The sequence below is a fragment of the Nomascus leucogenys genome, chromosome 2, assembly GCF_006542625.1.
Source record: "Nomascus leucogenys isolate Asia chromosome 2, Asia_NLE_v1, whole genome shotgun sequence".
NCBI classification, from domain to species: Eukaryota; Metazoa; Chordata; class Mammalia; order Primates; family Hylobatidae; genus Nomascus; species Nomascus leucogenys.
In genome coordinates, this window is record NC_044382.1 from 72,663,885 (window position 1) to 72,677,099 (window position 13,215).

At 37.2% G+C, this 13,215-nt stretch overlaps 1 protein-coding gene across 8 annotated transcripts in view; it reads right to left on the reverse strand.

Moving 5' to 3' along the window:
* Nucleotides 1-13,215, reverse strand: part of PHKB (phosphorylase kinase regulatory subunit beta) — a 244,416-nt gene that overhangs the window by 27,658 nt on the left and 203,543 nt on the right. For 6 of the 8 annotated variants that reach the window (XM_030797503.1, XM_030797527.1, XM_030797548.1 and 3 more), the window contains 5 exons: nt 7,652-7,713; nt 7,400-7,562; nt 6,419-6,500; nt 4,494-4,551; nt 2,190-2,280 (listed from right to left, as the gene is read on the reverse strand). In XM_030797503.1, coding sequence (XP_030653363.1) covers nt 2,190-2,280; nt 4,494-4,551; nt 6,419-6,500; nt 7,400-7,562; nt 7,652-7,713 — 456 coding nt within the window. Of the gene's footprint in view, nt 1-2,189; nt 2,281-3,242; nt 3,334-4,493; nt 4,552-6,418; nt 6,501-7,399; nt 7,563-7,651; nt 7,714-13,215 lie in introns of all 8 variants that reach the window. The other 2 variants (XM_030797553.1, XM_030797534.1) reach the window with 2 other exon arrangements.

Consider the following 13,215-nt stretch of genomic DNA (forward strand, 5'->3'; position numbering starts at 1 on the left):
AAATGTCAGTGTGTAAAGAAGAAAACAAACAGAAGGCACATCATTGCCTCTGGAAGCAATGATGACTAAGCCATGATTTCATTCCACAGAGCTTGAGGTGATCCGAATGTGATTGGTAGAAACAATATTACTTCAGTGCTTAGGGCGGCATTTGAAAAACGCATGAGTAAAATTTCTGAATGCTCCATTCTCATTTCTTTTTTGTAAAGAGGTAAGATGCGGTCAGAGAATGGACTTCATGCCTCTGGTAATGAAGCTGAGCTACTGGCCTCCGAGTCTTGCCCAGCTCTGTAAGTGACTGTTACCCTGGGAGACACGCTAGTGTGATGAGCAATGGTCCAGGCACAACCTTAGGGCAGGCTCTGAGGCTTTCAGGATGTAGCCCCCTTTAGATATTGTGTAGATTGGACAGGACCAACCCTAACCCATCCTTTCTCCCAGTATCAGGTGCTGATGACCTTGAAGATCTCCAAAAGCTTCTGAATGTTCATATGCAGAGTTAACTCTTTTCAGATATGCTACAAGGATCTAAAATCCAAGGAAAAATATCTTCTCAAAGCCTGTTTAACTTTCTTTCAGAGGTGGCTTGGTTCAGGGTAAAAATACAAGACTGGCTTGAGGTGAGAATTCTGGTGAGAAAAGGCACTAGATAAGTTACTTCCTGTATTTTGGTCTGTTTTTGCCAACAAACAGGGATAAAAATTCTACCTCTCAATAATTTGGAGAAAATAACACATATGAAGTGATTTAACTTTTTCTTAGGAGTTTTTGTATTTTTTCTTTTTAATTTCTTTAAATACAGAGTATTGCTCTGTTGCCCAGGCTGGAGTGTATGATCACAGCTCACTACAGCCTCGAACTCTTGGGTTCAAGCAATCCTCCTACCTCAGCTTCCCAAGACGCTGAGACCAAAGGCATGTGCCACTAGGCCCAGCTATTTTTTTTTTTTTTTTTTTTTTGCAGAGATAGGGTCTTGCTATGTGCTCAGGCTGGTCTCGAATTCCTGGCCTCAAGTGATCCTCCCGCCTTGGCCCCCAAAGTGTTTGGATTACAGGTGTGAGCCACCATGCCCAGCAGGAATCTTTTATTAGTACAATTATTTTTAATTATTAAATATTACAGGAAACAATAAATAGCTTATTATTCTAACATTTCAAAAGCTAAATGTAAGGATGAATAATTTTAATCTTAATGAATTAAGAGCCCTGAAATTATGACCAATGGGTTGATTCCATTGAAGAGCGTTAAAGTACTTCATATTACTAAAGATTATTATATCCCCAGATTAACTCTCAGGAAAACACAATAAAGCACATATATTCCCAGAGAAGAGACAGAGAGTAAGTGGACAGGTCTGCATTCTAATCAAAGAATGATTCAGCCAGGTAAATTAGAGCTTATAGAAAACAAAACAGAAAATGAGCAGCCACACCCCACATGCACAGGCTCAATTCAACCAACATTCACCAAGTGCTTTTTCCCAAGCAAGGCCCCATGCTGGGTACACTGGGACGTGTACTGGACAAGACCCAGACTCTGACCCCTGGGGGCTCACAGCCTACCATGAGGTGAGAGACACACATTCAGATGAACTGGGACCCAGGGCAGATTGTGGGAATTGTCACAGACCTATTTTGAGAATCCAGAGAGAGAGACCACTGCTAACTGGAGATGGCTCCGTGAGGAGGAGGTGACAGAGTTGGCCCTGGTGAACGGGGAGGAGCTGGGGTTAGAGATGGCCTGGGGCGGGGGATCTGGGGAGCAGCACTGGCATGCAGAGACCCTGGCTGGGCATGAACACCATGCCTTCTAAGGGGGGAGATCTCATGTGGAGCAGAGGGAAGATGTGCCCTTCGCTGTTCACCTACCTCTGCTCTGCCTATCCGAAACCTGTCTGGAGTACTTCAGTAGTTATTGGTCCATTTTCTACATTAGCATCTGCATTGATCTCAACATAGGAGTTGAAGATTATAGCTCTAAGGTGCAGCAGGAAAAGGGGAAGGCCCATTTAATAACTTTCTGACTAGATTTTGCTTGGGGAAGGAGACTTTCACAGACATGCCTGAGCTTTTATAAATCTGATTGTAAGAGGCCTATGACATTGAGGCTTGCCAGACTTAAAATTAAGGGTCCTAGCCAGAAATCTTTGCAACTGGGACCAAATAAGTGTCTGTAAAGCAAATACTTACCTGTTTGCCCTGCACTAAAACATTAGTAATGGATGGGGCCAGGCTGTCCACTACTTTACTTAAAAGACTTGCTGCACGGCGTACAACCGACCTGAGGGCAAAGAAGAGAGCAGGCCAGATGTTCACAAATCTAAAAGATGAGGAATGCATGGGGCCCTGATTGGGTAGCTTTAAAATATACACGGTGGAATCCTCACATCATCATTTGGAGGAAACACTGCCCAGGACATTGAACCTAACAGCTGAAATTTCCCAGACTGCAGGACCATTCAGAATTAGGGAGGGATCCCTCCACCTCATCCCTGCCACCAAGCTGTGACAGAAATATTATTGATGACACTATCGATATAAAAAGCAAAAAAAGAAAACCTAATTATTATTTTGATTAGGGAGGGAGGGTGTATAGGAGGGATTAAGAGGGTATTCTGATTTTGCATTAACAAGGTCATTACTAAATCTGTCACTAGTACATGTGACCTATTTCTATAACCACTTTAAATCATGTTTCTTTTGGTGCCTAGATAACCAAATCTCTGGATTAGAGGATTCACTTAGTACTGAATTTTAGAAAGTGCTACAATGAAATACCAGTATTTCTTTTTACTGATAAAGCCATAATGTTGGGGGAAGGAATTCACACTGCTATTTTTATATTACTGAAAAAGTCTTAGAACCTAGGAAGAACAGATTTTTTTTCAAGTACAGCACATGCAATACATACGACAATTTTTTTCCCTCGAAAGTAAAAATTCACGTGGAACTTTTAGATAGAGAAATAAAAATGTAGGTTTAAAACTGGCTGCAATCTTTATGTATTTCAGGATATCCACAGAAGCTGACTTATAAAAAGCATTTATATTCCTTAATTTCAACATAGATGACTAAAAGAAAATTAAGTCAATAACTAATAAAGTTAGTGAAACAAACACTTCTTACTTCTAGAGAAACTTTCACCCACACACTATAAGGCCAAAAGACATGTTTAACCTTCAGAGTGCAAATAAGCCCACACATTTCAAGCAGCTTGGGTTTTCAAATTCTGTGCATTGTTACCTGTTTCCCATGTACCAGAAAAGTAGTAATGTGTGGGGCTATAGAGGAAGAAAATTTCTGGGTAAATGCAGCCCCGTAGCGCACCGCCAACCTGGGTGTGTCAGTGGAAAGCCATAAAAGGGAAAATAGAGTAAATAAAACTTACAGGAGTTCTTCCAAACATAACAGTCAGCATTCTAAATGTTTGCTAGTTAATGATTTATCTGAAATGCATAAAGTGTAATACATAAAGCAAGAAAAGATGTGCTTAATCAAAAATAAGACTACAGACCACACTTGAAACCTACTGGCTAAGAAAGTTTACCAGAACTATCACTTATTGGCTTGATGTCTTACTGTACTGAGAATTTACAGTGAAAATTTGAAAGATTTAACTATAGGGTTATTACATTATTTCTTCTGAGGAGGAATGGCATATTTATTATAAAAATAGAATTGAAATATTCTAAAAGATTGTTTTGTTTAATCCCCTTATTTTAGGGATCAGAAACCTGAGGCTCACTGAGGTTAAGGGAGTTTCTTATTAAATTCTTGAGACTTTTTTTTTTTAAGTGGATAACGTATCATTAAAAAAATGTGTGCATGTGTATATATATCTATACATACACTCTGACTTTCAAAATTTGTCAGATTCTGCTAGTAAAACTGTTAGAATTACATCAAAATGCAGAGGGCCATGCATTTAGGCATTCCTACTCCATTGTGAATTTAAACAATTTTATTTCTTTAAACTTTCCTACTTCTTTTTTTTTCAATCTCTGGGAACAGACTACCTCTGTGGAACAAATTGGTTATTTTTCATGAAGGAACTACTATCACTGGGATTCATTCAACTTAAGTGACAAGAGAATAGCCTTCTAAGTATATTATCTTTGCTTATGATTAGATAAATCACTGGCCTCTTTTCATGGCCTTCTATAATAGCAGAACAGGTTTCCTAAATTAAAAAACAGAACTTAAAGCACCTTGCTGGGGCAGAGGAGGTGTAGAGTAGGAAAGAAACCTTAGCATATCATTCCAGCAAATACTCTTCAGGTTCAATCCCTACAGTGTCTTTGTTCTTAGAATTTTGGTGGAGGCAGCAGGGGGACAGACATGCTACATAGGCACATTCTTACAAAGTGCTGTAACCTGAAGGTTAAAAGTAAAAATTAGGATGAATAACTATCTTTAATATTGGTCCATTTTCTTTAGGCTATCGAATATGACAACACAAAAATAAAACATAACAACAAGAACACTAATACAAACCAAAGTTTTTTGCTGCCAGCTCTTCTATAGACTCTCTCAATGTGATCAGAAACGGTACCTAGACATTGGATAATAGAGTCTTTGTTGAACAAAGCTTTTAATTAAATGCATAACATTTATTCCTCTTAAAAGTATTCATTTTCACTGTGCTTCACTAGAGTCGATACATCGATCCATTAATGTTCTGAACTGACATATTTAAATATGTAACTCAAATATATAGAGTGTGACTGTCCCCAGCACTTGATATTATTTAGTCTGAGTATGTAATACTGGTATTTTATTTCTCGAAATTCAACTGTTTTGCTAATTAATATGCAATCTAAACTTTTAACAAATACAAATGCTATTTTAATTTACTGCAGAAAAAAAGAAAAGAGAATATAGTAAAATAATTAGCAATTGAACAAATACTGTAGACTCTAATATATATGACTTTTCATTTATTTGTTCAATAAAACTTTACTGACGCCTTGTTATGTACATGGGGCTATGATCATTCCAACATATGCTACTGCTCAAAAGACACCAATGGGTTTCATTATTTGGCCACTGATTTTGTCCGTAAAATCACAATGTGACAGGAAAGAGCACCAAAAAGAAAACAAAGATAAAAAAACAAGATCTTTAACATTTTACTGTAAACTTTTTACAGCCCTTTAACAAATTGGATAAAATTATATTCAGATTCTGTAGATGCATATGATTTTCAATGTTTCACATAAGGTTTTATAGATTTAAAACATTTAATGAATATTATTCTCAAATTTATAAAAATGGTTTAAAAAGTCATTCCCTTAGCATTTTCATTATAAACTATTTTATATAAATTTTCTCTTATTTAAAAGCATTAAAACTTTTAAATTAAAAAAACAGCCATTCTGAATTCTAGGTTTCTAATGAAATGTTTGATTTTTAAAAATCCTGTTTTAGATAAAGTGCAAATTTCAATGAATGTCCTAAATATAACTGAGATTCTGCTTATACTTACAGTTTTAAGACTAATTAGAAACATGCAAGATTCTGTTTGAAATTTGCTAAAAGTTCCTCTGCCTTTAACAAGCTAAGAAATTGAAAACTATTCAATTCACATCTATAATACTCAAGAAGGTTATCTCTTAGCTATAATAAGGCAAAAACTAAGTAGATCTCATTTGAGTAAATAACTATGCTCGGTTAATTACCAGAACTATATGTATTAATTCCACTGCTGTTTTTCAGTTCTAACCATATCAACACACACCTCTTAACAGAGTATTTTCAAATAAGCCAAACATTTTTGAATAGACATTAAGTACTTGAACTGTATTCTGTATTATTCTGTATTATAAAATGTCAGAAGTGGACCATGGTGAAGAACTTAAAGATTCCTTACAGTGGTGACTCCACATGCAAGTGTGAATCTGGGGGATAACTGGTTTTCATCCTTAACGCAGAGTGGACATAGACATTATTACAAATGATTTATTTTTATTAACCATCTTCAGAGCACAATTCTATTAAATGCCATGTTCCATTTCAAATGGCTGCTGCAGACCATGAGAGAGCTAATTTTTATAGACATAACAATTCAATTTTATTCTTGAAAAATTAGAGAAGATAAAACTGGAAACAGAAACTGTCAATAAACAACTATGGAATTCATCAGAGGTTAACAGTCACAAGCACAATCCAAGCTCCAATATTTCTCAGACAATCAGAGAAACAATCAAGCATCACTGCATGAAAGCCAGTTAGGGGTTCGTACATCAGTCTCCTCCACTCTAGGGGGTATGAATGAACATTTTCCATTCAAAAGTGAAAAAGAAGGTTTAATGAAAGGGGAAATAACTTGTAACATTTTAGTGGACAGCGTATGCATATTTGATATATGTTCAAGGCTAGAGAGGTCCTCTTAAAATGTTCTCCTAGACATGCACACTTACCTTCCTTTGTGATGAAGTTGGGGCCTTCTCTTTTGAGCAGTATACCCAGCAGGATGGCTTGGCTAGCCAGACAACTGCAATCCTGAAAATATAAATCACGGTGATGAACTGGAATGAAATGGGTACAGCAGTTACCACAGAGGGTAACTAATCACAAAACCACATGATGCAGACAAGAAATACTTTACTATGGAACTGAGGAAAGATAAAATGTCACTGATATAATATCAAGCATAAGATGACATTATACAACGATTCATATTTATCTTAGATATCTTAGAGACAGAGGGTAGACAAGTGACAAGCTGGCTTCCTGGGGTGGTAGAATTTAATAATCAAATTTGCCAGAAAACAAGGTAAGTAATGAACAGAAAATATTTTATCTACAAGCATTAATATTGATTTTGCCACTCTCTGAGAGACTTGGCCAGGTCATTTAACCACTCCCTTCTTGATTCTTCTTATTGGTAAATGGGAGACCATGTTGCTAGCAAACTGTTGTGAAGAGATGGATGATAGGAGGGGACTTGTTTAGAGTGTTTATTACATATTAGGGCACTGTGCTATAAGCACAGTGAAAGGATTGCTTTACTCAGTGACAGGACTGACCTAAAGCAAGCATTAGACCTAAACACTGGAGCAGGGGACAAGATGGGGGCAGAAAGGGAGAAAGAGGGCACTGAAAGGGAAATCTGGAGAACCCAAAGGCAACTATCATTGACTTCTTTAACGGCTCATACCATACTTGTATATCCAAGACAAACATATTCACCTGCACTTCTTAAGCATTTTTAAAGATATCCATGCAGATGTTAGACCAAGAAAACAACTTCTCATGATTGCCCTGGCGGTAGACAAGTCATCTACCTCCAGATTAATTGCTACCTTCACTGACAGGACAAAAAGACAAATGGTCAGACTCTGGGAGCTTCTGCTCCAGCAACGTCACTTAGGGCCATGTGGGAACTGCATCTGTCTCACATTCAGTTTTTGAAGAATTTCGTGGGTGGGTTTGTCCTTCCATTCACTAATGTTGACATCCGACTGCTGTCCCAGTTCAGGAACACTAGGGGTGCTGCTTTGACGTTTGACTTTTGAATGTTTGGGAGGTTCTAGTTCCTCAAAACTCTTAAATTCTGGAAGCCTAAAAATTAAAAGAAAAGGTTTCATATTTTCTGCTTTTCTAATGTAATTACAAAAAGCCCAAAAATGAAATAACCCAAAGGGACTTACTCTTCTGTGTCACTGATTCGTAGGAAATCAAGTTGTTCTACTACAGCTCCAGATATTAGTGTCTGAAATGTGATCAAAAAAGATTAGAAACTCTTAGATACATCAAGCCATACTCTTATGGCCTGTTTGCATGCCTTCCTGTAATTAATACTTCAAAAAATTGCTTAAAAATATATACAGTTCTGAAGCAATACTTAAATGAACATTCTAAAATCACACAGGTTTCTACACACACAAAAAAACCCTAAAATAGAACATACACATCAAGTTAAAAGTTTATGAGTCATTATAAATAGGTCAACATGAGATGGACTCTCTGTTCTTAGAATTGCAGGCATTTACTTTTAAGCTGGAATTAAAATAATTCAGTAACTATTAAAATGTTAAAAAAAAAATAACATTTCTGACTGGGTGCTGTGGCTCATGCCCGTAATCCGAGCACTTCGGGGTGCCAAGGCGGGCGGATCACTAGGTCAAGAGATCAAGACTATCCTGGCTGTCCCGGTGAAACCCCATCTCTACTAAAAATACAAAAATTAGCTGGGTGTGGTGGCATGCGCTGGGACTACAGGTCCCAGCTACTCGGGAAGCTGAGGCAGGAGAATCACTTGAACCTGGAAGGTGGAGGTTGCAGTGAGCCAAGATTGCACCACTGTACTCTGGCCTGGCAACAGAGTGAGACTCAGTCTCAAAAAATAACTAACTAAATAAATAAAATAAAATAAAATATCCAAATTAGAAAAAACATAAAATACTAAAATTGCTTTGGGAAAAGATGTGAAATTACACTTTGGATTCTGCTACTGTAATGTATTTCTGGCCCATTCAGTGATAGGATACCGACAAGTCTCCATGTTTTTCAGGAACATGAAGATATTGGTTACCCAGGCTAACGCTTCTCCGCATTCTGGCATATAGCTACCCATATTTGGCCATTTTATTTTCCATTAGTTTCTGATTATAGGTTGAACAAACTAAATGAACTTAAACACTGTTTCTGTTTGTCAGTGGTTCATGGTGAACAGTATGAACAGTATAAATGAATGATAAACCTATAATGATTTTTAGTATTATGTGTCACTTCTAATTATCTGATGAACTGTCAGAGAAAATTGAGAAATGTACTCATAAAAAGCAAGCCATAAATTATTACTTAAAAATAAGGCAATATTTACTACATATTTACAGAATATTTATAACATATATTATTTTCTCTATTTTCTCACTGTTGATCTCAAATGTGAAGAAACAGGACACAGGGAATGCTGCGTTTGTTGGCTAACCACCCAGAGTAGTAGTGTCTTCTCCTCTAGCGGAAACTCATAAACAAAGTAGATCAACAAATGCCCATTTACAGATGGTAGGATGGACATATTAATAGAAATCATAATAAAGCTTCCTTGAGTTTGTGCGAGAAAGGCCGAATATGCAGTTGATCTGCACATTTGTACTAGCCTCGCTATAGTCAGGTCCCTAAGAGCATGGTCTGTGCCTAGGCAGGTTCATTGAATGATATTTCCTAATATGTAGGATAGCATGTATACATCTTGCTCTTTAGTTAAATAATTTGTTAGACAAATATTTATTGAAGGCCTACTAGGTACTATGTTAGGTATTGAGGATACAGCATGAACAAAATACATAACATTCTTGCCTTCTGGAAACTGTTCTTATAAGTATGTATAGGGGATAGACAATAAAAAAGCTACACACACACACACACACACACACACACAGAGTCATGCATTGCTTAATGACCAAGATACATTCTGAGAAATGCATCATTAGGCAATCTTTGTTGTTGTGTGAACACCCATAGAGTGTACTTACACAAACCTAGGTGGCATAGCCTACTAAGCACTAAGCTATATGGCACAGCCTATTGTTCTTAGGCTACAAACATGTACTGAATACTGTAGGCAACTGTAATATGATGGTATTTGTGTATCTAAGGATAGAAAAGGTACAGTAAAAATACAGTATTAAAATCTTATGAGACCTCCATTGTATACGTGGCCCATCACTAACTAAAACGCTGTTATGTGGCATATGACTCTGTGTATACAATAATTATTATAATATATATTAATACTACATATATGTATTTATTATGTCAGATGGTGATAAGTGAAAAGTAGAAAAAAGAAAGGTAGGGGATGGGGAGTACCAGGGCAGGGGAGTAGGATGAGCGTTGTTAGCCATTTCATATAGGTGATCAGAAAGGATTTCTCTAATAAAGTAACAAGTAATCAGAAGCTGAAGAAAGGACCATAGTCAATGATATGGATCTGAAGGAAGTGTACAGGGCTGGGAGTGGCATGTGCAAAGGTCCTGAGGCAGGAGCATGCTTAGTGTCTTTGAGAGCAGCAAGGAGGAAAGTGTGGTTGAAACAGAGTAGATGGGGCAGCTGGTAGGAGATGGAATCAGAGATGCAGGTCCAGACCATGGAGAGCACACAGACAATTTGAAGAACTTTGGTTTCCACTTTGTGTGAGAGAGGAAGTCACTGGAGGCTTATGATATATGACCTAATCTGCCTATGACCAGGTAGAGCCTGAACAGACTTGTCTTATTAGTTGGAATTTAGGAGATGACTGGAAACCTAGGTGAGGCATAATGGTAGCTTGGACCATGATAATAGCACTGAAGGTGATGGGAAGTGGTTAGATTCTGGATACAATCTGAGGATAGAGACAATAGGATTTAATAATAAATTGTAACACAGGGTATGAGAGAAAGCGAGAGTCAAGAATTACTTAATTCTTAAAGCTGATAGCTAATGCTGAAACAGAAAAAAATCTATTTAATAATTTCCATTTTATTAGCCTACTCACCCTTATATTCTAATTCAGCCCATAAAATAAATGTTTACTCTGAGTTAATAGACAAATGCTAAATTCCATTAATAATCTACAGGGCTTTTGATTAAAAAAATTCAGTTGGTTGTAGAAGCTCCTATATTAGTATTGGAAAAAGCATACATAACAACAAATTTGCTAGGCATTAGTATTCTATTTCTGATGGTAATTAAATAATACTGTATGTGTCAAATGCAATATAATATTTAGAACACTCAATTATATCCCACCAGGTCCTTTCCAACAGACCATCCTACCTAAGATTGCATTCCTTCCTATCACTCTCCCAACCTACCTTTGTTTTCCGTTGGGCTTTCCCTTCAGAATTTAAGTCCCATATGGTCAAAAACCTTGTGTATCATATTCACCACTACAACCCTAGTGCCTACAGTCAGAGCACAATAAATATTTGTTGAATCAATGAGCCAATATTTAAATATTTCCCACAGATAACAGTAGTGAGGAGAGTACTCTGGGGATGCAGAGATGAGTGAACCTTGAGCTGAAAAAGATTACAAACCACAGAGCGAGGAAGGCAGAAGAAACTAGCGAAACATAAAATGAAAGAAGAGCTATAGCAAACAATCAAGCAAAATGTCATAGAAGGACAATGAAAGGAGAAACTAATTCCAGTCTCCGAGGCTTCATTAAAGAGGAAACATTCACTTAAGCTGTAAAATTAAAGTATGACATAGAAAGAAAAAAAGAAAAAGGCAACTCTAAAATACCGTCATAGCATGAGGGGAAAAAACTCCAATTACATTTAGAGATTTGGAAACCAAGTATATTTGGGGCATGGAAAGCATGGCTAGCAACAAACTGCATGGAGAGTTCTCCTGGGTAATGGGGCTGGGAGAGAAGGCTGGGATCCTAGTAATGAATGAAACTGTGGATCAGGGGATAAGGAAATTTGAAAGGATCTGAAATAAAACCCAAGATGAGCATATAGATGCCATTTTCATTTATTATATTAGTAAAAAAAAAATGAAGGCTGGAGTGTGGGGGGAATAAGGAACTGTTGCTTATGAGCATAGAGTTTGAGTTTTGCAAGATGAAAACAGTTCTAGAGATTGTTTGCAGAACAACGTGAATGTAGTTAACACCGCTAAACTGTACACTTAAAAATGATTAACATGGCAAATTTTATGTTATGTATGTTTTACCACAATTTTTAGAGATGGCAAAGTACATATTTAAATTGAGAAGATCATTGTTCAATTCCCACCTATGAGTGAGAACATGTGGTGTTTGGTTTTTTGTCCTTGCAATAGTTTACTGAGAATGAAGATTTCCAGTTTCATCCATGTCCCTACAAAGGACATGAACTCATCATTTTTTATGGCTGCATAGTATTCCATGGTGTATATGTGCCACATTTTCTTAATCCAGTCTATCGTTGTTGGACATTTGGGTTGGTTCCAACTCTTTGCTATTGTGAATAGTGCCGCAATAAACATACGTGTGCATGTGTCTTTACAGCAGCATGATTTATAGTCCTTTGGGTATATACCCAGTAATGGGATGGCTGGGTCAAATGGTATTTCTAGTTCTAGATCCCTGAGGAATCGCCACACTGACTTCCACAATGGTTGAACTAGTTTACAGTCCCACCAACAGTGTAAAAGTGTTCCTATTTCTCCACATCCTCTCCAGCACCTGTTGTTTCCTGACTTTTTAATGATGGCCATTCTAACTGGTGTGAGATGGTATCTCATTGTGGTTTGGATTTGCATTTCTCTGATGGCTAGTGATGATGAGCATTTTTTCATGTGTTTTTTGGCTGCATAAATGTCTTCTTTTGAGAAGTGTCTGTTCATGTCCTTCACCCACTTTCTGATGGGGTTGTTTGTTTTTTTCTTGTGAATTTGTTTGAGTTCATTGTAGATTCTGGATATTAGCCCTTTGTCAGATGAGTAGGTTGTGAAAATTTTCTCCCATTTTGTAGGTTGCCTGTTCACTCTGATGGTAGTTTCTTTTGCTGTGCAGAAGCTCTTTAGTTTAATTAGATCCCATTTGTCAATTTTGGCTTTTGTTGCCATTGCTTTTGGTGTTTTAGACATGAAGTCCTTGCCCATGCCTATGTCCTGAATGGTAATGCCTAGGTTTTCTTCTAGGGTTTTTATGGTTTTAGGTCAAACATGTAAGTCTTTAATCCATCTTGAATTAATTTTTATATAAGGTGTAAGGAAGGGATCCAGTTTCAGCTTTCTACATATGGCTAGCCAGTTTTCCCAGCACCATTTATTAAATAGGGAATCCTTTCCCCATTTCTTGTTTTTGTCAGGTTTGTCAAAGATCAGATAGCTGTAGATATGCGGCATTATTTCTCAGGGCTCTGTTCTGTTCCATTGATCTGTATCTTTGTTTTGGTACCAGTACCATGCTGTTTTGGTTACTGTAGCCTTGTAGTATAGTTTGAAGTCAGGTAGCGTGATGCCTCCAGCTTTGTTCTTTTGGCTTAGGATTGACTTGGCGATGCGAGCTCTTTTTTGGTTCCATATAAACTTTAAAGTAGTTTTTTCCAATTCTGTGAAGAAAGTCATTGGTAGCTTGATGGGGATGGCACTGAATCTATAAATTACCTTGAGCAGTATGGCCATTTTCATGATATTCATTCTTCCAACCCATGAGCATGGAATGTTCTTCCATTTGTTTCTATCCTCTTTTATTTCATTGAGCAGTGGTTTGTAGTTCTCCTTGAAGAGG